The 25,842-nt window shown below is 41.6% G+C and overlaps 1 protein-coding gene across 1 annotated transcript in view; it reads left to right on the top strand.

Annotated features, from left to right (window-relative positions):
* The window catches only part of vwa8 (von Willebrand factor A domain containing 8), a 135,041-nt gene that overhangs the window by 68,445 nt on the left and 40,754 nt on the right, over positions 1 to 25,842 (top strand). Inside the window, exons 22-35 of the mRNA XM_042334046.1 lie at positions 2,374 to 2,448; positions 2,541 to 2,550; positions 3,682 to 3,817; positions 5,320 to 5,439; positions 5,912 to 6,117; positions 6,915 to 7,066; positions 10,770 to 10,878; positions 12,407 to 12,545; positions 13,931 to 14,130; positions 19,022 to 19,138; positions 21,096 to 21,160; positions 23,423 to 23,548; positions 24,121 to 24,230; positions 25,501 to 25,655. Of these exons, the coding sequence (XP_042189980.1) occupies positions 2,374 to 2,448; positions 2,541 to 2,550; positions 3,682 to 3,817; positions 5,320 to 5,439; positions 5,912 to 6,117; positions 6,915 to 7,066; positions 10,770 to 10,878; positions 12,407 to 12,545; positions 13,931 to 14,130; positions 19,022 to 19,138; positions 21,096 to 21,160; positions 23,423 to 23,548; positions 24,121 to 24,230; positions 25,501 to 25,655 (1,720 nt within the window). The remainder of the gene's footprint in view (positions 1 to 2,373; positions 2,449 to 2,540; positions 2,551 to 3,681; positions 3,818 to 5,319; positions 5,440 to 5,911; positions 6,118 to 6,914; positions 7,067 to 10,769; positions 10,879 to 12,406; positions 12,546 to 13,930; positions 14,131 to 19,021; positions 19,139 to 21,095; positions 21,161 to 23,422; positions 23,549 to 24,120; positions 24,231 to 25,500; positions 25,656 to 25,842) is intronic.

Genomic DNA, 25,842 nt, shown 5'->3' with positions numbered 1-25,842 from the left:
TTTTGTTAAACATGATTTGCCTTTAACAAATGCGTGTTGGCTGTACTTTATTAACCCAGATTTTTCTAAGTAAAAATTTACTTTGTCCTGGATTATAGTCTCTAGAAGTTTCCCCATTATTGACGTTAGGCTAACTGGCCTGTAGTTCCCGGGTTTATCTTTCTGCCCCTTTTTTGACAGAGGAGTCACATTTGCAACCGTCCGGTCCTCTGGTACCACCCCGGTGTCCAAGGAGGATTGAAAGACTGTGGCCAGAGCCTCCGTTATTTCCACCCTTACTTCCCTCAGTAACCTAGGATGCATCCTGTCTGGACTGGGTGACTTATCTACCTTGAGCACCGACAACCATTTTAGTACCTCTTCTCGGTTTATTCTTATCCAATTTCTTTAGCTTCTCATCTGTGGCATTGGCTGCATCCTCTGATTTTGTGACGACAGATGCAAAGTACTCATTTAGTACGTCTGCCTCCACCAGAAGATTTCCTCTTTGGTCCCTAATTGGACCTACCTTTGACTAAACTTTTATTCTTTACACACTTATAAAATACCTTAGGATTCCCTTTTCTGTTACCCGCTAATCTTTTCTCGTACAATCTCTTTGCCCCACTTATTTTCTTTTTCAGTTCTCCTCTGTAGTTTCCGTATTCTGTTTGATTATCTTCTATATTTTGGACCTGACATTTATCACAACCCTCCTTTTTCTGTTTTATTTTAATCCCAAGTCCCTTATTCATCCAGGGAGGTTTGGATGCCCTACCTTTCCCCTTTGGGAATGCATTTGTTGTCCCTGAACTATCTGCTTCTTGAAGGCTTCCCATTCTTTGTTAGCTATTTTACCTGCCAATCTTTCTTTCCAGTCCACCTTGGCTAGGTCTCTTTTTAACTCACTGAAATTAGCCCTCTTCCAGTTGAGTATCTTCACCTTTGATTGCTCTTTTATCCTTTCCATAAGTACTCTTATGGCAAGTAATAGAGATTATGAAAAGTTGCACTGCGTCCACCAATAAGTGTTGGTGGCCGCACATTTGTTTGAGAGCTACTGACTTAATCTCTGTGGAAATAGGCAAAGCAGAGTGTATCTCTCCAGGGAGAGTGTGTGCACTTCATAGCAAACAAACAGACCCTTGCAGATGTGGAACAATCAGTGGTTTTGTTTGACAGCTCCTAAGTGTGGGGATGGGTTTCTGTATGTATGTGAGTACACCCAACTGACCACAAAAAAGAATGGAATTGAAACATGAAATTGACAGCAAACATTTAGGTTTCCTGGTCTGTTTTCAACCAGAACTCTATGGGGATTATTCTGCTCCATTTAAGTACAGTTCCTTGGCAGTAGAGTGGCTAGTATCCCTGCCTGTCACAGGAGACCAGGATTCAATTCCCCGCTGGGGAGATCAGCAGCTCTTTTGGCATACGAAAGGAGAAGTGCAGTGAATCTTCTGAAATGTGCTTCTTGTGGGATTTGCAATACTCAGTAATGGAACATTGCTTAAACCCATTTAAAGCCCCGTGAAGCCACCTTATTTAATACAATTTGTGTGAAACAATACAGTCTCTGTGAAATATCAGTTTGAACGTCATAGAAATAACATCCTAATGGAATATGAGCAGAAGTATTTGGGGGGATGGTGGGTGTGTGGGTGAGGAGTTGGGAGGGTGGGGGTGAAGAAGAGATATCAGAGTATTAGAACTATTCTGTATTGCATGTTTTAATTTACTTCAGATTTAAAATGAATATTTTCTTCCAAATATGTATAATTGCTTATTATTTTTGTAGCGCAGGGTATAAATAGCATACTTGTTCCGTTATTGATGCAGAGTGCATAGACTGTTTTAGAAGGGAAATCAGCTCGATGTTTGACTATTAAAGAGAATAGGGTGTGAGCAGAAGAGTGGAGGTTGATTAGGTGTTTCATGAAGAAAAACATGAGCGCAGATTAAATAGTCTGACTGTGCTGTACGTAACATTACATGATTTTATGAATACTTGATAAAAATTACACCCTGCTCTAGGTACTCCCAATCCTAATGCTCGTGAGTTATCAGGCCAACCTAACTGCATCATCAACACTCTTTGTTATTTTTCCTGCATCTAATCACTTGAACCCTATTCAACAACCAGTTGAATAATCAGAGACATACATGAAGGTTTTTAATTAATCTTTTCATAAATCTCTTTTCGAAATAGCTCATATAATAAAATCAACAGCATGTTCACATGCGACCCAGTCATTTTCTTTATGACATAGATTTCACAATTTTGCTACTTTGAACAAGTGTTGAATTTAAAACGGCACGTGACTAACTAAAAATTACAGATATTGCAGATATTTTGTAAGCTTTTTGTGAAACATTTATTTACTTTTATTTCAGGGACACGACTGTGCAGAGCTTGACTTTACAGCCATCTGTACAAGGTGGTGTTATCGCGTATGAAGATTCCCTCTGGTCAGGTTTAATTTTTGATATTCGAATCCCCTCACATATCCCCTCTCCACACTCTCCATGCTTTCTCTTCTTCCTGTCTTTGTTTAATGAAGCAAATTAACCGTGAGCTCCATCGTCAGGACAGTGGCTGAATAACGTAGTATTTTGTGGCTGTGTATTTATGTCACTGTAATCTATCTCTGATCTTGGGACGTCAGGTACGTAAAAAAAGTATGAGGAAAAGGTAAAATGGTATTAAATGGATAGCTCTTTCAGAGGGTCAGGACAGACATGATGGACACAAGTCTGTAGAACTCCTTTAAAGAAATAGGGGTCAGCTTCTTGGCAGCATTGGAACATGCTCTGGTTTTGTTTTTTCCGTGGCAGGGTGATTTAAATTATTTAGGTTATGGGATGATTTACTAATATGGGTATTTGAAAAGCAGTGAGTGCTGTGGCTCATTCTTTCCACGTTGGCCTGGAAGCAACCCAGGTCCCACCTCCTTTACAACTTGCCCACAAAATACACAGTCAATCCACTTTACAATATATCCTGCGAAGAGCTTTGACCCATCTGAACAATCCGATAAGGCACTATACCAAATACAAGGATTGTTGTTATTATTATTGCCCACCTTTAGTTCCTGAAACATTCTGTCCTTGAGAACATTTTAACATCTGAATAAATTACCCCGCAACTTTTCTGATTTAACCCTTTCAGTCTTTTGCATGAATTGAATGTTGCAGATATATTTGACCAGGAACAGATTTCAATAGGTCCGTGAATTAGCCCCAACAGAAACACCCAAGTAAAATGCAGGGAACAAATCAGATCAGCAAATTAATTCTGGTTCTTGAGTGAATGGTAATAAAATAATAACCATAAATCTTGCATTTGATTTAGCACCTTTCACATTGAAAAAACATCTCAAAGCGCTTCACAGGATTTACTGTAAAGTGCAGTGACTGTATTTTGTAGTAAGCCATCTCTACTTACATCTGCATTAAAATAACAATTATCCAACGTTGTTATCAGGCAGTCTTTTCTCCTTCACTATTTATTCACAAGACTAGTGGAAAATAAAGAGAGTCCAGTATTATAATTATATTACCTATAATTGCTTTATATTACCTACATGGCTTTACCATGCTGTTGGGGCATCTCAAAGCGCTACACAGGATGTGCTGTAAAGCATAGTGACTGTATTTTGTGGATGAATGCGGCAGCCAATTTTGATTTTACTCCATATCCAGGTGAAGGCTGTTAAAAGTGGACATATTTTGGTCATTGATGAAGCTGACAAGGCACCGACTAATGTAACTTGCATCCTTAAAACGTTAGTGGAAAGTGGAGAGATGATTCTTGCTGACGGAAGAAGAATTGTTGCCAGTAAGTGCTGATCAAATACCTTTTTCTAAAATTCAAGGAGAATCTTACCGAAGAATTGGCAGCATTGAAAGAAATCAGACAACAGTTATTTTGTGAAACAGAGAGGATTATTATGCGCCAATTGTAAACCATGCGTATTATTCACCAAGTATAAATCCACAAGTATAGAGGAAATTATGGTTGTCCTTAATTAGGTAATTAACAGCCTATAATTCCCTCTATGTTTACACATGATTTACACATGATGCATAATAGATGCCAGGGCCACATTAAAACTTGAAAGTCTAGTTCTATGGAATTATATTCCAATGTATTTCTGTGACTAGCATACATTTTGTATGTGACAGCTCTGTTCATAGTCTGGAGAAATAACACTTTGACAATTTTGACCATTTAAGCACACCTTTTCTTAAGGTTTAAATTGCATAGAATTTTGTACAAATCATGCAATTCCAGTCTTAATCTGGAAGGCGGATTTCCACAGTTCTTAAAAAGACCGACTTTCAAATTAAGACTGAACTTAAGAATTTTACACAATTAAATTCTAAGACAAAATGGGTTTCCAGTCACAGACGAGATGGAGGTTTGGGGTTCCAGGGTCATGCGAACCATGAACATATCCTTTCACATACTCTGGCTCACGACTCTTTATGGGTATTGGCAACAAGCCCATACAGACCAGAATGTCGCAGGATTGAAACCCGTGCTGGTGTTATCTGGAGTAGTATTTGGGTTGTTAGAATTGGACCCGGGTTAGAGAGGGGAAAATCGGCCAGGGTTCCATGTTCCTGATCACTCTCCAGAGACCACAATGCAAGACAAGTGTCTATTCGGATTTCCATGTGAAGATGGGATCAGGTTCGGCTGTGATGACCCTGTGGTAAAATCGCCTATTAAGACTCACGGTCCAGATTTACAAACCATGCGAATAATGTTCACATTGGGCAAGTTACTGAAGAAAGAAAAATGCCTTCAGGACCAATAGTAATAATATAATAATAATAATCCTTGCATTTGATATAGCACCTTATCACGTCTTTGAGACGTCTTAAAGTGCTTCAGAGAATATACTGTAAAGTGAATTGACTGTATTTTGTGGGGAAACAATTGTGCACAGTAGCGTCCCACAAACAGTCATGGATTGAAATGACCGATTTATTATTATCCCTAGTAGAGACTATGGAGAAAATTGGAAACACAAATTAATCATGGGAGGAAGGGGGAAGAGGCTGATTTAGCTGCTGTGTATTTCCAATAGTTTCTGGTTTTCTGTCAGATTTCCATCATCAACATTTTTTTGATCTGAATTTTTTCCGATAAGCAGTGTGTTGTTTTTTAAGTCAATCCATTCTATTTGAACAACTCAACATCAACCTTCTGCCATTGTTAAGTGCTCTGAGACCCTACCCTGCCTGAATGGCACTATATCAGTGCAAGTTATTGTTGTATATAGTGACATGAATGTCGTATTGTGATAACAATTTTATAAATTTATGCTTCAGATCCAGCTGAAGCAGAAGGAAGATCTGATGTGATAGTAATTCATCCGGATTTCCGAATGATAGTTCTGGCAAACAGACCAGGGTTTCCTTTTCTGGGTAACGACTTCTTTGGTGCTTTAGGTAAGCTGTGTGGTTCAGTGCTCAGTACCCTTTATATTCATTTTTTTTAATGTTTCCCCGATTTCAATCGGGAAGCCTGAAACCGGTTGAGAAACAAGAATTGCAATATTGCAGCTCTTTTTGAGTGCTCAGATCATTGTGTCGTAAGTTATTTTATTTCCCGTGTTGTGGCTTTTACTACCATTTAGACTAATTCTGTGTTTGATATCTTTGCATTGTTGGGTTTATTACAAGGGCAGCCTTGCTATACCTTGTGGCTTGTGCTACCCACCAGGTTGTCAAGGGAGCAAGTAATGGCAAAGGTGATGGTAGACAAGTGCACTTTGTGTTCTTGGTGTGTGATAATAACAACACAATTAGTCCAATGACTATGAAGTCTTTTGCCATTCTAAATGACGATAGATTACATTGCCAAATGTTGTGTCTTCATTGAACAATTCATCATTCGTAATGATGATTTTCTTTTGAACAGGTGATATTTTTAGCTGCCATGCAGTTGATAATCCCAAGCCAAACTCTGAACTAGCCATGCTGCGGCAATATGGTCCTAATGTCCCAGAAGCCGTCCTCCGTAAGCTTGTATCTGCCTTTGGGGAGCTGAGAAGTATGGCTGATCAAGGAATAATAACCTACCCATACTCAACAAGGGAAGTTGTAAATATCGTTAAGCATTTAGAGGTAAGCAAGCTCAAGGGAAAATTGCCAATGTATCCCTTAAAAACCTTGACTTCTTTTCTTGAGGAATTGTTCCACACATTCACCGCATCTAACCTCGACTACGCCAACTCACTGCTTGTCAGCCTTCCCAACTCTTCCCTCCACAAGCTGCAGATCATCCAGAACTCTGCAGCTGGTGCCCTCTTCCGCACTAGGCTCTGTGACTCTATTGCACCCACCCTCGCTCGGCTCCACTGGCTCCCCATCCCCCAGAAAATAGAGTTCAAAATCCTGGTCCTTGCCTTCAAGGCCCTTTATGGCCTGCTAACCCCATAACAACTTGTGCGCTCCCTCCGCTCAGCAGGCTCCAGCCTGCTTCCTGCACATGGCCTGCCCCACCATTGGCGGTCGGGCCGTCAGCCTCTCTGCCCCCATCCTCTGGAGCTCTATTCCACATTCCTTTCGCCTCACTCCTTCCCTTGCATTCTTCAAGGCAAGTCTCAAGACCCTCCTCTTCGAGCGTGCCTTCGGCCACCTTCGAACCCCTATCATCGCTGCCCTGCACCCTCCCTGATCCCAACCCCAGCTCGGGTCCAAATCCCTGATTGTCAAGCGCCTTGGAACGTCCTCCCGACTTGAAAGGCGCGATACAAATGTCATTTTGTATTTTAATTGTATTGTATTGTAATCTAGTTTTATCATAACAGGGAATGTATCTTTCTGGGTTCAAAGGACTCATGTCCATGTGATAGAAACATGTAAGAAGGTGTTAATCAAAACCTCCTTGGTCTACATTCTGCTGCTTTCTTTCTCCACAGAAATTCCCCAATGAAGGACTTGCCAACGTGGTTCGCAATGTGTTTGATTTTGATTCGTATAGTGGGGAAATGCGTGAAATTCTGATCAGCGCTTTGCACAAGCATGGGATCCCAATTGGAGCCAAGCCTACCAGCGTTCATCTGGCAAAGGAGTAAGCCTAAAATAGGAACATATAGACAAATTCTGCATCATTCTGATGCTTGTACAGTATTGTGCTGCTAATCATTTATAGACTGAGAAACATGGTATGAGCCCTTCAGTTAATAAACTAAGCAATTTCTCCACTTTGTTCAGCAAAGTGCTTTGTACTGATTTTAGCTTAAGTGTAATGTTTTACAATAAAGGGAAATATTTGTTTCTTCAATCTGCATGTTTGCACTTGTCCTTGTTTGAGTAGGTATTTATTGAAGTGGATTGTCACCAACTATAGCCACTGCAAATTTCTAAGCCTGCATGTGTTTTTTTTATCACATAACCTCTTCAAAATTGTTTGCTCATGTCTGTCTAGGCTTCATGGAACTAGCAAAATGCACCAAAATACCTGAGCATTTTTGATTCACAGTATTTGCTGAATAATAATAATCCTTGCATTTGATATAGCCCCTTATCATGTGGTCGAGACATCTCAATGCGCTTCACAGAATATACTGCAAGGTGGCAAAGTTAATTGACTGTATATTTTGCAGGTGAAACATAGCAGCCAATTGCACACAGTAGTGTCTCACAAACAGTCATGCATTGAGTGATCAAATTATTATTTGTTTTTTTGAAGGGGTTATTACCCTTTGAATAGATTTCAAAGTCTTACCAAAGGTTTCTACTTTACTGCAAGAGTGTTCCTGTTAATCCCTCCCCACCAAAACAGTAACTTTTACACATTGTAAATATGAACATCTGATAATAAAAGCAAAAATATTGTCTTGGAAGTTGTCCAATTGTTGAAATTGCACGTAAAGGCTGTTTCACAATATCACTAAGCAAATCACTAAGATAATCTAAAGAAACAAGTATTTCCCTTGAAATAAGTGAAAAAGAGAATTGTACATATGTTTTCCCTTGGTAGATTATGATTTCTCTACCCTGTTTTCTGAAATAGCTGATTAGACTGACCAGACGTTCAAATGAGTTTGCTGTGTTCTGAGACTATAAGGTCTTAACTATTGAATTTGAGGGATAAATAAGTCTCCTTTAGCTGTCTCATCATTATTCAGAAAGAGGTGCACAGTGACATTTTTCCTTAAAATCAAAAGTTGTCAAATCATTACATGTATAGGAAATGTCCAGCATTCGTTGACACCTGGAAGATGTTTGAAAGAGTATTATCTTTTAGAGAATTTTCGTGCTTGTGTGTAAACACGTTGAGAGTTAAATTAGTAAAGGATTCCTGGAACATATTGGCTAGAGCACTCGCCTCGCAAGTGAGAGGACCTGGGTTTGATTCCCAAGGTGGGGGGCGAAAGCTTGAGCAAGTTTCCTTACTCCACACACTTCTGTTTACTCAGCAATAAGTAGGAACCCGGCTGTTAGTCGATTGGCGGATCATTCAGTTCACAACTATTTGTAGGACACTGGTGTGCGCAATTGGTTGCCGCTTTTCGTCCACAAAATATACAATCAATTCACTTTACAGTATAATCTGTGAAGCGCTTTGAGACATTCGACGACGTGATAACTCTATCGTTCCTGCTCCTGACAGCTGAATCTGATTCACTACAACACCCTTCACCCTCTTTTCTCCCCTTATCCTGCTGCGTCTTATCATATCCAAGTTCCAAACTCAATAAGTGTTAGTTGCAGCTGGAAAGTTCAGTCAACTGTGCAGCTTGCTCCAGCGCCCCCGTTTGATATCATACTAACAAAGCAGTAATTCCTATGAAAAGCAGTGTTTCTGGGCTTCATTTGAACTCCCAAGAGTATACTCCGTACGAGGCTGAGGTTTCAGCAGATTCCATTGTGTAATTGCTTACAAACCTGTGCTGTTATGTGGACACAACTGAAATGCTTTGAAAAATTCCAGTGTTCTGTTTGCAGCTCGTGAAAACAAGACATTGAGCGAATCTGTCACGAGGCAAAAAAAAAAAAGCGAAGTGAGTAGATTAGATGAGTTCATCTCTTGCTGACATGAACTGGCAGGGAGAGAATTCCCCTCGGCACAGTTAGAGGTCTGTCAACAAGCCCTTTAGCCGCAATTGTAGCTAATTCCAGCATGTGAACTTAGAGCATGTCAGCAAATCAGTTTCACGTAGTAATTTTTGTACTAACTGTTTGGGTTTATCTGCGGCTGGAGACTAGTGTTTAGCAGACCTAAAGAGAGTTTCTTATGGTAGATTCCTCGCACAAGATGTGATCAGTTTTCATTCTTGTTCCCCGACAATACAGCAGTAGAGATGCTGCAATTTAGCTCAAGGTCCCTGAGCTGGAGAAGGGGAAAATCCTTCAGGTTCCTTACCTTGATTACCGCTACAAGGACAGTGTGTTTATGTAGCTATCGGGTGAGAACTGGCTGTGATGCTCTCCTCCCGGCCCCCCTCCACATTGTTGAACAACAACAACTTGCATTTACAACAATAAATTGCTTTATATAGCGCCCCCTCAGAGTAGAGTCCCAGAGCACAGGGTAATGTCCCAGAATAGCCTGATGACACTTATTGCCCAGGTTTAGACAGAAGGAATAGCCACAGAGATGAGGTGGGTAGATTTCACAACAAATCCACTTTGCAGTATATCCTGTGAAGTGCTTTGAGATGTCTCAACGGCGTGATGAAGCACTACGTCAAATGCAGGGATTTTATTATAAAATATATAACCAGCCACAGTCGTCGTCATCTGGGGAAGGAAGATTTCAAACAGAGAGAATTGTAGAGCTTATCTGCACTTATCAACTTCCCCACCCTTATTACTTTCTCTTTCAACCTTTATCTGTCTCAAGGAACAAATTCCTACGGAAAGGAATTCTCATGTAAAGTATGGCACCTTGGGACGTCCTCCCGACGTGAAAGGCGCTATACAAATGTAATGTTGTTGTTGTTGTTGGCACAGTATTAGGCCAAGGGAAAGCAATGAGTCAGAGAGTACAAAAGATTTAAAAAGTCAAAGGTGATTACAATATGGTAATTGTAGTGTGGAAATTGAGCTGTGATTGTGTATCCGTGTGTGTAAAAACAACAATTTCTATTTATATAGCCTTCGTCATGTTGAAAGAGCGCTTAAAAGAGAAGGGAAAATGCTAAGATGTACATTGTAATTAAAAACACAACCTTTCAGTTGGAAATAATAATGTGCTATTTTGTTTGAATCAACCACTGTCAATTTCAGCTGAAATAAAATGCCTTGGAGGGCACTAGCATAAAGTTCAGGAGAAGGTTATGCAATGGGATGGGATGTGCTCTTAAAGGGACAGATATCACCTGTGGGCAGCAACTATTAATTATTTTGCAGTGCTGTTTGTAGTTCGTTCAACATGAGAGTATTAATTCACTCAAAGTGAACTTTTTGTAATCTTTAATGCATTTTGCAGAAAAGTGATAGCATGGCCTGAAATCTGTCCTGAAATGCAGTTGTTCTCACTTGAATTGCAATGAAGGTCTCAGACCTATACCCTCCTCCTTTATGGTGCACCAAATACATTTAGTTTTCCTGTTTCTGGGAGCATCCTGACCCCTGGAGGTTACCTGTGATGCAGCACAGTCTGACAATCTGAGCTGGTTCATATAGAAATAAGATAATGGAGTCAGGGTGATTCAAATGACATCCAAACCAGGAGTGTGGCTAATTAGAGTGAGTGATTTATTGCTGCAAGAATGGGGTTGTACTGAGTGCATTTTGCATTGCTCTAATTTGTGACTGTTTGACAGGTTGCCTTTGCCAGACTGCAGTTTAACTGGTTACTGGACGTTCAACCAGTCAGGAAGCACGCAACAGAAGTTTCTTTGTCCCACGGCATCTCGGCAACTTACCATAAAGGTTTTACTGTCTTTTGGTATTTACTGTGCAAGCTAGCAATGTTAACAGTGCAAACGTTTAGGCCTGCTTACAAGATTTTCACTCCCAAAATCAAGCCTAATATAGACTAGAAATATTGCGATGTAGCGTTTTAATGCTACATTTATATTACTGGCAGTGAACCTACTTTGCTTCCAGCCCAGCAAGAAGCCTTGCTTATACTTCCTGCTCTACATCCCATTGGGCCCAATAAAAAAAACTAACCAAATTTGGAAGATATTTCTTAACACATGGTTATGAGAATGTCCAATATACTGCCCCAGGAGGTGGTAGATGGAGAATCAATTGGGATGTTTAAATGGAGATAGCTATTTTAGAAGTAAGAAGAAAATTATTGTGGGGAAATGGAGATAGCTATTTTAGAAGTAAGAAGAAAATTATTGTGGGGAAATGAGATTAAAAGAATGACCATGATCTCATAAAATTACACAATAGGCTGGATTGACTAAATGGCCTCCTCCTGTTCATTTGTTAACATGGTAAACTCTAAACTCCCTGATAACTCAATCCTATTGTTTTTTTAAAAAAATTGACGAGATGCTAACCCATTTAAACTCTTGTAACATTAAAAAGTCACTTGAAAGTTCATGGCCTGTTCATTAGCCCACCTGAGATCTTTCAAACATCTATCAGCAGTGGAGTCCAATAGAATTACTTAGAATCATGTGGTACAGAAGCAGGCTGTTCGGCCCAAATAGTCTGCCCTGGTGTTTATATAACAAAAATAGCTTCCACCCCTGTTATTTCCCCTCTTCTGTATTCCTCTAGTCCCTAATTCAATTTGTGGAGATCAGATTCAGCGTAGTGAGAATCAAACTGCTCTGAACCACCTTCTCCAGATGGTCCTAGGTTCCATGCTACTTCAACACCCTACATTGACTGATGAACCGTGGCTTAAATCAGGGTGGAATGTAGTACAGAGGCAGCACTAATGAAACACTTGTTCTAAACCACTGTGTAGCTGGAGGTGACCAACAGAGGTGTGGTACAATGAAAACCCTGGTGGTGTTTGTGACCACAGGAAAACAGACAGATCATACGTACTAGGCTCTGAGACTGATAATTGAATGAGGAATGTTTATTTTGAGGGAAAATAGCAAATATTGATCATATTGATAGAACTGAATTAATTCAATGATGCAATTGGAGTTCTGACAGTATATAAATAATACTCCCTCCAAAAAAAAAGTTCCTTTGTTATGGACGCTCAATCCCCATGACAGTTGATAGGACACTGCGCAATTGGCTGCCGGGTTTCGCCCACTAAATACAGTCATTCCACTTTTCAATATATTCTGAAGTGCTTTGAGACGCCCCAATGACGTGATAAGGCTCTATATTAAATGTAAGGTTTATTATTATCAATATAGCTCTTTGTAAAACAGTCATATTTTTGCAAATCAGGATTGGATTTTTTTTATCCAAAGGATGAACTTGTCAAATCGCAAGTTTTAGAGCAAACTAATAATTCTGTTTTCCCTGTGAATAGGGTCCCGTCCACCTGAAGGTTCAGCGCTATCCATTGGAGCGTCACGAGGCGAGGGGACTTGCCTTCACAGAGGAACAGGCTCACTGGAACATTCCTCTGCATGAAGTTAATATAGTCTGTGACGTTGCTGTAGCCAAAGGTATTACATTCTGAACTGAAGTTGTCACCTGCTAAGAGTAGGGTATCTTTACAACGATGTAGGTTATTAAGCAGAATAACTCTTCTGTTCTGGCCACTAGACGTTCACAGACTTCACGGTTTGTTGATGAAATCTGGAAAATTCTTGTATTAAATTAAAAGCGTCGTTTTTATTTCTCTTACTCTTGCACTCACCTTTAAATTCCATTCATTGTGGATTTTCCTGGCAAATGAATGGTTAAAAAAGCACTGTTTTATATGCTGTTATTTAAATCTGTCACTGTGCTGGCGGAGGAGTGGAGCAGTGAAAATGTTAGGTTCAGTCAATGATTGTAATGGCATAAAGGGAGCATCACACAGATGGAGTTACTTGGAGTGTTCCTTGTACGCACCATGCACTAGTTTTCAAAGTGCTAATTCCATCCACTTGGCATTGGTACAGGCAGAGAAGGCGTCTGGCCGAGGACCAGATCAGCCTCAGAAGTCTGAAACTATCCAGCGATAAACTATAATAATAATCCTTGCATTTGATATTGCGCTTTTTCATGTCTTCGAGACTATACTGTAAAGTGAATTGACTGTATATTTGTCGGCGAAACGTGGCAGCCAGTTGCGCACAGCAGTGTCCCACAATTGGTCGAGGTAATGAAAATTCATACCATGGTGGGCGAGAAAGAAATCTCAGTGAAGGGCTTCACCAGTCAGTAAAACACATGGGGTAACACAGACAGACAGTCTTAGAGTGTCTTGTGTTTGAATCACAGGTAGTGTTGAATTGTCATTGTCAGTCGGGGCAGCACTGCAGAGCAGGAAAATATCAGGCTGCTGTTGAATATGTGGCTGTGCTGGAGAGACAGACTGCCGCTGGATGTATCCATTGGCAGCTGCAGCTCTTCCCAAACAGTGAGCAGCACTATGAGGCTTAATGTCAGTTGGATTGCTCTAGAGTGCCTGGTTGCAGACAGGAATAAGAAGCAGCAAGGAAAGACAGGATGTGTGAGAATGTGGAATGCACTGCCTCACAAGGCTGTAAATGCCAAATCAATTGCAATGTTTGAAAGGGAGTTTAGTACTTACTTGGGGGAAGGAATGACATTAAGCAGTATAAAAAAAGGGAGGGAAATGGGATTAAAAGGTCTTCTATGATCTAATAAAATGGCGTATCAGGTTCGATGGGCTGTTGTAACCTCCCTCCTGTTACCATCTTACTAGGTGTGGGTTTCAAAATCAATGCTTTAATCATTCAATTGCTGTAGTTCAAATAAAACAGGGCACATTAAGTTTACATTTAGCTGCTTTTAAATTAAATTAATTTTGGATCTAGCTGTCCAGCCTTCAGAGATCATACAAAATGAGGCATCACTTTCAAACCGTTGATTCCTGCAGATGATACCAAAGAGACCATTTTTGTGGCTACCTGCAATCCGGTTTGCCTGTACTCAATGAGCGCAACTGGCAACACCGTATACCACATGGATCTGTATGATGTCTTCCCTCGCACAGCTACTGGCATCTGGCAGCCACTTGTGACACTTGCTCCACTGGGCCACTCTCTCCACAACCAAGTAGTACTTCACGAAGAGCAGGTACCACAGCTTTTTAAATGACAAGGACTTTAACAATCCTTTTTATTGTGTGGTGCTGTTCTGACATTATAATATTCTTATTATTATAATAATAACAATACCCTGTAATAATTCTTGCATTTGATATAGCGCCTTCTATGTTCTGTGCTGTGAATTTCTGTGAATCTGTGATACTCTTTGATATGAGAGGGGTTATTTCAATTGTAGGGATTATTTGCCGAATTAAAAGTTTTTGTTGTGAATTTGCACTTGCTAGGAACTTAGCATGTACCTCCCAAACTCATCTCATGAATATGGATAAGGAGTCTGGATTATTAAATTTAAAGATAGAGACATTGAAGGAATCTAGTGGGAAATTGAATGTGTGGGTTAAATGGACCTATGCTCTGCCACTTGCAATTGTTGCTACGTTATCCTGCAATATAGGATCTGCTCCCTCATCTTTTGACAATTCTGTTGACATTAACATGGTTCTGGATGAAAAAGAAGCAGCGTTTAATTGTTCTCAGTAATATTGTCAAAATATTCTCTTGGTTACCGTTGTTTCTTTTGAGTAACAGGTTAATTGGCTGAACAGTTTTTTTTATTTACTGTGTGTGCAAACTGGTCAAATCTTCCTCTTCGGTTTGGTTCAATGATGTGATCCATGACACATGTCTGATCAGTAGAGGTACATTAGCCAGAGTGTTTCCCTTTTGGTCAGGCTGGTAAGTGACACCTGCGGAAACCAGGCTTAAGAGTATCCAATGTGGGAATTCCACATTTGTGTGCAATCGTGTTTTTTTGAATAATAATAATAATCCTTGCATTTGATATAGCGCCTTATCACATCGTCTCGGCATCTCAAAGCGCTTCAAAGAATATACTGTAAGTGAATTGACTATATTTTGTGGGTGAAACGCAGCAACCAATTGCACACAGCAGTGTCTCATAAACAGTCGTGGATTGAAGTGGCCAATTTTTTTTGAAGTAATTATTACACTCAGAAAAGCAATCCACCAATCAACTAACAACCGGGCTCCTACTTACTGATAGGTAAACAGGCGTGTGGAGTAAGGAACCTTGCCCAACGTTTTGCCCTGCCAGGAATCAAACCCAGGTCTCTGGTTTGCGAGGCGAGTGCTCTAACCACTGAGCTACAGGACTTCAGTTAATGCACCACTCTGATCCATTTTGATTCCATTAGGTAGAAACAATGACATGTTGTTAAAATGCAGTTATCATGCAATGCCAAACCTGATGAGGAGCTTGGATTAAATAATTTGTTTTAAATTGTAATACAGTACATCTATTTACTATTTAGAGTAAAGGGAACTGCCAGATGTGATGTACCAGGATTGTAGTTTTGCAACGTTTCTTCAGACAGGAAGAAGGATCTTTACAGTTACTAAAAATAAAACAGCATAAAATGTAATCTGTCAGAGTGCAGAATTCCAGATGCCAGGATCGCAAGGCCATCCAAGGGTTATCCCTCTCCCAGTCGAGTGAAAGCATAAACAGGAACCTGTGACCAAATCCCCTTCCCCCAACACACCTGAAGGCCTGCCAACCAAGGGAGCCAGAGTCAAAGAGTGATTTATTCACAAACTGTGTAGGACTCTATTTATGGATACTGACGCAAGACACCATCTGTCCTTTCAGCACATCAGGAAGCTATTGAAAAAATGTAGGCAGGGAACGGTGGGGGTGGAGGGGGAGCTGAAGCAGTTGTTGGTTACCCGCCACACACAGCCCGTAGATTTAGCAGCAGCATTGCAATGTAAAGTTTAGTAGAGAACCTATTAAAGAGAGTTAGCAGGAATGCCAAATAATGCTGCTACAACAACAACAACAATATAACAAGATTACATTTGTATAGCACCTTTCACGTCGGGAGGACGTCCCAAGGCGCTGGACAGAGTACAGCATTTCAGACCCGAGCTGGGGTTGGGGTGAGATGGGAGGGGAGGGGAAGGGGGGTGACCGATGGCATGGTCGAAGAGGAGGGTCTTGAGGCGGGACTTGAAGGAGGCTAAAGAGGGGGCTCTGAAGGATAGGGAGCCAATGGAGTCGGGCGAGAGTGGGGGAGATGGGGTCACGGAGTTTGGTGCAGGAGAGGACACGGGCTGCAGAGTTCTGGATCATCTGCAGCCTGTGGAGGGAGGAGTTGGGAAGGCCGACAAGCAGGACGTTTGCAGGGTTGAGCCTGGAGGTGATGAAGGCATGAACAAGAGTTTCAGCGGCCTGAGGGGTGAGGTAATGGCGGAGTTGGGCGATGTTACAGAAGTGAGGGAAGGCAGAGTGGGTCATGGCTTGAATGTCGTGGAGAAAAGACATTTGAGGGTCGAACAAGACACCCAGGTTCCTGACTGGCTTGGTGAGTTGTAGTGTGCAACCATGGAGGTTGATGCCAGAGCCTGAGGTGCTGAGGCGCTGGGGTGAGCCAATCAGGAGGGCCTCAGTCTTGTTCACATTCAACTGTATGAAATTTGCCCTCATCCAGGACTTGATGTCCAACAGACAGTCTGTCAGGACAGCAGTGGTCCTAGAGTTGAGGGTGGAGGCAGAAAGATAGAGTTGGGTGTCATCCGCATACATGTGGAAGTTGACCCCATGTCTGCGGATGATGTCACCAACAACAACAACAACAAGATTCCATTTATTGAGCGCCTTTCACGTCGGGAGGACATCCCAAGGCGCTGGGGGAGCACGTAGATATTAAGGAGGAGAGGGTCAAGGACAGAGCCCTAGGGGACGCCAGATGTGACAGTGTGGGGGCTGGAGGAGAAACCGTTTGAGGCAACGAAGTAGAGACGTTGAGAGAGATAGGAATCGAACCAATCAAGGGCAGATCTGTGAAGATTGAGTAAAGCGGAGAGGTGGTGTATTGAGGATGGAGTGATCGACAGTGTCGAAGGCGGCTGATTTGAAAATGCTGGAAGGTCACGATGGGTCCGTCGGTATCTGAAAGAAAAGCAGATTTGTTGCGTTAATTGCGATCTTGCGTATCGCCAAGCAGCTTTTGTCAACCTAGCATCTTATCTCGTGGAATGTCGTGTATTATACCCATTCTGTCATCAGGAGGTGAGGTTGAATTTTCCAGCATAATTCTTATTTGATACTTGAGGAATTTCTAAATATAGGTGGTAAATTCGACCCCAGTAAGTCCACAATGACAGGACAGATGGTGCAGTGCAATGCTCCCTTTATTCCACAAGTGAGGACGATTCTGACTGTAGCTCGCTTATGACCTTGATTCATGAAGTGCCAAAACCTTTAGCATGTGGGCATTCACCCAGTGCCTCCTTCCCCCAGTCTGTTCTGTTTTATGTAACAGGTGAAGGAAAACTATACACAATTGTTTAATTTTGGTAAGGATCATTACGAAAGAAGGGAGCGTATTAATATTCCTCCCACTGGATTTGGGATCAGGATGTTCTGTATTTAAATCCCAGTAGGTTCAAACAGGCTGCCATCCTTTAGAGATCTGTAAAACGAATTCCAAGCTAAAAATATAATAATAATCCTTGCATTTGATATAGCACCCTATCACATCTTTATATCCTCAATGGGAAGGAGGTGGGTGTGGGGGCCAAGCAGAATGAATTGGCTGCAAGGAGGCTATTGAGTAAATGGTCCCTAATATGGAGTAGTTCTGGTTGACAAGTGCCATACTGTACTGGTGTTATTCTACTTCCCTTATTCTCTCTTGTGTCTGGAAAGCTCCTTTTCATTCTTTGCTATGCTCTCCTGGCCACCTTGTTGAAAAGGGATGAAGTATTACAATCACCAACCACACTATTGCATCTTTCAGATGTGTTTCACAGAAATAATGTGAATATTTTGCTTCAGGTCTTTATACAAAGACAATGTGGTCCATTCTCACAGTAAACCATGTGCACACCGTGCGTAAACACAGCTGCAATGTGCACCATTTTGTGGAGGGAGTTTATTTAGAGTGCCTTAATTATGCCATAATGAGCAAATCATTAGTTGTTATTTGCATCGTTAAGGACACCGACAGTTTCCTCTGTACACATAGGTTTGTGCATAGCACAAAACAGAGCTGTGTTTACACATAGTTTTCACATTCAGCGAAAATAAACTGCAGTAACATTGCCAAATGTACTGCGAGCGATTGTGGAGAATGGACCATTGCCTCATCTCTATTTTCCTACTTCATCTCCACAGCACTGTATTCTGTATGTGGTGCTATTCCCGCACAGGAGCTGTTGAATTTATAACAATGCTTTGAGAGGAATCTCACAATTTTGTCACCTCCGTGTGATGCATGTTGGAGTTTTAGAAATACTTTATCTGCAAAGATGTTAGCAAAATGCCTGTTGTATAAGCTGTTCATATTATTTTCGTGGTCATAAATTATCCCAGCAATGAGCTGCCCATTGTTACACACTCAAAGTGATGACACCAGGGAGGCTGGATGTTCTTTGTAACGGTTGAGGGATTGGGAGTGAACTGACAGCTGCTCAAACATCCACCTGAAACTCAAACTGAATTAAAAAAAACTGACCTAAAGCTGAATAAAATGACAAATAACAGTAAGTGAGTGCATCGCATACTAGTAAATGCTAATTCAGCATATTGTCAATAAAAACAGACTCCACTCCAAGTATCTGCTGGTGACCCACTATCACTTGGCATTTTTATTCAGTTTTTGGTAAAAAAAAATTCTCTCAGTTTACTCCAAGCCCTTGACCATTACAAAGAACACCAACAACCGTGCAGTTGATTACATAGATCTAGGGAACGCCACTGCAGACCCAGATCATGTTAGAGCAGAGAGCTGGCTGATCGGAGTGCTGCTTATCTGGACGTCAGCAGTTTGTGTCTTGGAGTCACTGTTATTGACTCCAGATCCGATGATTTAAAACAACAATTGATTCTTCTTCAGAGCAACGTGATCCTGGTGCTAAACCTGGGCAATGGTGCTGTCTCTCGAGTCCTCTTCCCCGGAGAGCGACAGGAGTTTCCGAAGAAATCAAAGTGGTGGATGAACAAGGAGGATCAGGTCAGTATCTAGCCTTCAGCATGCGAACAGAACTCGACAGAAGTCCTCACTTTTCAGGCTTCCAATAGACCGAAAGAGGGTCAGAAGCGTTGGTTACAATTCTTAGTTTATTCTTAGTTGATTCTTTTTTATAGCAATTTTTACCATGAAAAATATGGATATGGAAAATGGTGTCATTTAAGGTCCAGATGTGTAATTGCAAAGAGGTTTAAGCAGGAACCCACTCAGGGAGTCGTCTAAAGACCTTCCTCTTCGACTGTGCTTACAGTCATCTCCCCTCTCCCTCAAGCTCGACATCAAGCTCTGCCATTGTTAAGCGAGACACTGCCCTGCATTAAGGGCACTGAAGAAATGCAAGTTGTTGTTTGACCAAAATTGATTCATCCTGTACTGAGAAATAGAATCATTCGTAATGCTAACAATAAATAATAATAGTAATCCTTGCATTTAGTATAACCATGACTTACCAAAGTGCTTCACAGGATATTTATTGTAATGTAGTGTTTGTGGGCATGATAATTGATTATAGGACTGACTGTTTAAAAATAATGTAACTGACTTGGCGCCAGTTTGGCAGAGCTCTGCTTACTCTCCTCAGCCACCAAACAATGTTATTTTAGCAAGAGTTATATATAAATAGAACTTTCCAATCTCTTTTCTGGTGGTAATAAGAGGGAATCTCTCCTATTAGTATGAGCTGGGCATTTTTGGGTACTTATTTAACTACAACATCAACAACTTGCATTTATATAGCACCCTCCACGCAGGGTAGCATCTCAGAGCGCTTAACAGTAGTGGAGCCTGACTCCGAGCCGGGGTGGGGGAGGGGGGAGGTGACCGTAAGCACGGTCGAAGAGGAAGGTTTTCAGGCGGGACTTGATAAAGGGGAGAGAGGGGGCAAGGCGGAGGGATTGAGGGAGAGTGTTCCAGATTTTCGGAGCTATGATGACTGTATCATAGCAGAACGAATAAACAACATTGCTTTGGAGATTCTGAGGATGCTAGAAAAGCAAAGTTCAACCGGTTTGCAGGAAATTGCGACAACAACAACTTGGATTTATATAGCGATCTCCATGCCGGACGGCGTCTCAGAGCGCTTCACAGTGACGGATCCTGGGGCCGAGCCAGGGGGAGGCAGTCGAAGGTGACCAAAGGCGCGGTCGAAAAGAAAGGTCTTCAGCAGAGACCTGTAAATAGGAAGAGAGAGGGCGAGGCGAATGGAGTGAGGAAGGGAGTTCCAGAGCCTCGGGGCATAGTGGCTGAAGGCACAGCCGCCGAGGGTGGAGTGGAGGACTCAGGGAACAAGGAGGAGGCCAGGCCCGGAGGAACGAGTTCGACCAGCCCTAAATATTGTTTTTCTGATGTAGTTTTTCTTTACATCTTGGAATGTTTCCTGTTCTAGATAAATACCATATGACAGGAAGTGTTCAGGAACACTGTACCGGATCTGAATTGTTGTGGTTGTACCTGACAGGTGGGGAGAGAGTTTTGAGAACATTAGACATTAATGAGAAAAGGAAAACCTTTCAGCCCATCAACCTATTCATCCACAGCCTTAATGACCCGCAAATGTCTACTTGCCTCGAGGGTTATCTCTTGGGGTGGGAGGTGGGGAGGGTGCAGCAATTTCCATTGGGTTTGATCTCAGTGGGGGTAGGTTCCATACTATTCACATCAGAGTGTTGTCTCTCAGTTTCTTTGTGGAGAGGTCACAGATGCCTAGTCACGTTCTGGGGAATGGTAACAGACACCGTCGGGACATTTGTGTACATTTGTCAGGATGTGAACTCTCTGTGGATGGGGTCAACATGCTCCTGATCTGCAGTCTTTAACTTTGCATTGAGTATGAAACTGTTCAGATACAATGCACCCTGATTTACAAGCGGATGACATGTTTAAGCAAGAAGAGTTTAAGCCAGTAATATTGATGCACTTTTATTTTTTTCCCCAATAGCAGAATGTTTACAGAATGTGCAAGGAGTTTTCACACAAAAATTGGCTAGTGTTCTACAAAAAGCAGGGGTAAGGATTTTTTTTCTATTATAGTTCATTGATTGATTGTGTTTATAAGAAATGTATTCTCAAAAGTATTAATATCCAGGGAGAAAATGAGCTAGAAGCCTTCCCCCCCACCTTTTCCAGCCCCCAGATAAATATTAGCTCCCTTAATTCAAAACAGTACAGATTTAACTATTATATAGTGCATTTCACGTCGTCGGGAGGACATCCCAAGGCACTGGACAGTTGAGGGTTTGCACCCAAGTTGGGGGTGGTGGATGAGGGGGGTAGGGGGGGAAAGATGACCAAATGCGCAGGATCTGGAGGCGGACCTTGAAGGAGGCAAGGGAAGGGGAAAGCCACAGAGACTTCGGGATGGAGTTCCAGAGAGCGGGGGCAGATAAGTTGAAAGCCTGACCATCAATGGTTGGCAGGTGGAGCGGGGAATGTGAAGCAGGCCAGTGGCTGCTGAGTGGAGGAAGGGACTAGGTTGGTAAAGTTTGAGGAAATCGCAGTGGTACGGAGGAGAAAGACCATAGAGGGACTTAAAGGTTAGGATGAGGATCTTGAATTCAATCCATTGGATCCTGAATAGTCAGTGGAGTCGGGCTAGAATGGGGGTGATTGGCTCTCAGAACCTAGTGCGAGAGAGGACATGAAAGAACATTTAAAGGCTCAGTTGGTAATTTTGTTGCCCAGAGTAATTTGATCCATTTAGATTTGATCTCTGGATTCTGGCAAGTTAACTGATCTCAGACAGGATAGCAATGAGTGCTGCAAATAGCATAGCCAAGGCCAAGATGAAGAAATATGTGCCAGGGTTCTCTCCTGATCACTCACATGGAAAGTGTGTGTGTACGTTTGTCTGTGTGTATATTTATGAATGCATTTGTGCATGTATGTTTGTCCGCGTGTATCCATGTGTGCATTTGCGTGCACCTGTATATTTGTGCGTGTGCATGTATGTGCGCACATATTCCATTTGTGTATGTGCATACATACGAGAGTGTGTACCTGGTGAGTGTACACACGTGAATGTTTACTCATGAGTGAGTGTATACACGCGAGTACCTGGAGTATGAACAGTAGGTTGTGGAGACCTGTAGCTCAGTGGTTAGAGCACTCGCCTTGCAAGCGAGACACCTGGGTTCAATTCCAGGCAGGGCGAAACCTTGGGCAAGTTTCCTTACTCCCCACACCTAATAATAATCCCTCCAAAACAAAACAATAATAAATTGGTCATTTTCAATCCACGACCGTTTGTGGGACACTGCTGTGCGCAATTGGCTGCCGCGTTTCGCCCACAAATATACGGTCAATTCACTTTACAGCATATTCTGTGAAGCGCTTTTGAGACGTCGAGAAGACGTGAAAAGCGCTAAATCAAATGCAAGGATTATTATTATTAGGTAAGCACAGATGTGGCTCTAACTTTGGTCGATTAACCTATTAACACTCACTGTTTGAACTCATAGATGAAGACAACTTGGGTGAGGTATGGGAGGCGACTTATGGCCATTTAATCTTAACGGATCTAAGATAAATAGGGAAATTATTCTCTTTAGTTGGGGATTTGGTTGCACAGGGGCAAAGTCTCGGGATTCTTAGCAGAAGAATAAAGATTAAGATTAGAAGGAATTTCTGACCTCAGGTGGTTGTTAGGGTTTGGAATTTATTACCACAAGAGGCTATTGACGCTCAAGTTAATTGAATCATTCAAAAGGAAACTGAAAAGGCAATTGAGCAGATACATTTTAATCAGTTTGAGGAAAGAGTTGGAAAGTGGAAAAATATTTTAAAAAGGAGACTTAGGGAAACAAGTGACAGTGGCCCAGAGTCAAGAGGTCAAATAAACCCTTCTGGGCTGAATATTTCTGTTTGTAAAACAGATTTGGTGGTATAGTATAGTTATTACGTGGAATATGTTAACTGCAATCCATTGTCGACTGGTTTTGGTTGTGAACATCATAACTTCAGTGAAGTACGTGGGCCCATAGAGACTGGTGCCACCTGCTTTACTCCCATTGGCGATCACTGTCATTGTTGTGTTCAACCACGTAGAATGGTGTTTCACTGTCGCTTGGTGGATTATAAACCTCATTCAATCTAACTCACTGTCTGCCATGCCAGCAGGAATGGTAATGATAGTGCTTGGTCCAACTGAAGATGGGTGAGAACAGGACAATCTGACATTGATTCTGTTATTAATTATAGTGTTTCTCCATTACTCTATTCAATGCAAACGTGAGCAGACAATCACTGAAAGAATATATTTGTGCCTTGCAGGAATTCCCTGGATGTGCTGGATGTTCTGGAGGGTCGTGCTTATTCCATAACTCTGCCCATCAATATCAAGTCTGTTTTTCTCGTGGCTGAAGACAGGTGGCTGGTGGTGGAAAGTAAAACCAACAAGTGAGTTCAGTACTATTTTTTCTTATCTTTTAATAATACACTGGGGATTCCTATAGCCTTTCCAGTCAGTGAGCTGGCACCAGCACAAGCACGATGGGTCAAATATGCTGTAAAATATTCTGTATATTAATTATCATTGCATTTGATATAACGCCTTATCAAGTCTTCCAGACATGTCAAAGCACTTCACAGAATATACTGTAAAGTGAATTGACTATACTTTGTGGGTGAAACTTGGCAGCCAATTTCGCACAGCAGTGTCCCACAAATAGTTGTGGATTGAGTGATCAATTTATTATCATTAATGTTTTTTGAAAGCATTATTACCCCCGGAACAGCGATCTGCTATTCGACTAACAGCTGGGTTCCTACTTGCTGCTAGATAAACTGAAGCATGTGGAGTAAGGAAACTTGTCCAACGTTTCACCCTGCCAGGAATCAAACCCAGGTCTCTCGCTTGCGAGGCGAGTGCTCTAACCACTGAGCTAAAGGACTCAAAGTCATCCTTTCAACACAAACACACACACACACCCAGCTACAAGGAAACAAGTCTTATTCTTATTATTTCTCAGGAAGTTCCTGCTGACTAAACCGATGCACATTGAGTCTGACATGTCCGGAGTTTGCCAGCTGCATGAAGTAAATGAAGAGCCGGTCAGCACAGGATTTGGATTGACAGCAGGTATATGCTTTACTCAGAAATGAAAACATACAGGACACATCTGCTCATATTTGTCCTCTTGCATGTTACACCTGGCAACTTTACATCATTCTTTTAAGTGTGGGCTTGCATGAGTGTGCGTATGTGTGGTGTGTACGTGGGTGTGCTTTGCTGTGACGTGTGGAACTTTCAACCAATGACACCAAATCTGTTTAAAAAGGCTGCCTTGCCAGTACAGTGACTGAGAACCCTTAGTTTAAACTTTAACCCTTGATTTAGTTAAATAATAAAATGTAATAAGGCTGGAAGGTTGAAACGGTAATTGTGCAAACTTTGAAGATGTGCACTTATAATAGATTTTCTCATTATATGTTACGACTGCTTACATGTTTCTTAGATTTCTAATCCTTGCAATACAAAATTAAGTGAGGAGTAATGGTGTCCATGTGTTTATGATATGTCACATCTCTAATATCACAGTCGCATAGTAGGGTATCTGATGTCTCGCTGACTCACATCGAATTGACTGGAGCTGGGATTTTTCTCAGGGTGGGGAGTAGGGTTTTTGGGAGATTTTTGTCTTTCGCACATTAGTTTTGAGTTCACCCAGATCAATGATCACCACAAAAAGCTTGGGGAAAGAAAGCAAAAATAAATCAATTTAAATCACTGAAACAATATTAGCTTGATTAATAAAACGGATAACCTAAGATATGGGCGCGCTGGGACATCCTCTTGATGTGAAAGGCGCTATATAAATGTCAATTTGTATTGTATTTTAGTGTTCCGAGATGCCACCCGCGTAAAGGTGCTAAATAAAGTTGTTGTCATTGTATGATACTTGGGCAGATGTCAATGCAACATTAAAATCCTGTAGTGTCAGCACTTGTGTGCATTGTGGGTTCAGTGGTAGAATTCTCTCCTGCCACGTGGAAGACCCAGGTTTGATTCCTGGCTGATGCAAAGTATTTAGACTTGTGTGGCATATAACCCCGGCATTGATTAGTGGGATTGAATGACCCGTTTCTGTCCTGTGCCATCTGTGTAAATACCCACCATCATTCATCTCATTCAAGTTGGTGATGTTTTGTGGCCCTGACTCCTTTATTCCCTATTTTACTCTCTTCTTCGCTAACATTTTGCTAACACGCCCACAAAATATACAGTTAATTCACTTTACAGTATATTCTGTGAAGTACCTTGAGATGTCTCGAAGATGTAATGAGGCGCTATATCAAATACAAGGATAATGATTATTATTAACACTGTTTTTCCCCTCTTTTATTTTAAGCTCTCGAACTGTCAAACCCTTCTGCAGTGTCAGCACAAGAGTTGCCACCGGAAAACCTGAGTGCAGCTCTGGACCAGACAATTGCATCTCCAAACAGGATTCTCTCGGATAATCAGAGCTATGCAACCATTATAGTTGGATTTCCAGATTTATTGGTAAGGCCGAGATTGAAGGAAGAAGTTTAGGTTCCTTACGACATTTAGGTGCAGAGGTAAAAGTGTAGACCAGCACTAGGTCACACAGACTAAAAAAGTTACAGGTTTGAATCCTGACCTGTGCTGATCACAGCAGTGTGGGTGATAAAATTGGGCTCAGTCCCCTTGGGTTTGAGAGGGTGGAAAA

This window comes from Callorhinchus milii, unplaced genomic scaffold (assembly GCF_018977255.1).
Source record: "Callorhinchus milii isolate IMCB2004 unplaced genomic scaffold, IMCB_Cmil_1.0 Scaffold4, whole genome shotgun sequence".
In the NCBI taxonomy this organism is placed as follows: domain Eukaryota; kingdom Metazoa; phylum Chordata; class Chondrichthyes; order Chimaeriformes; family Callorhinchidae; genus Callorhinchus; species Callorhinchus milii.
This window is presented reverse-complemented; position numbering and strand designations above follow the sequence as displayed.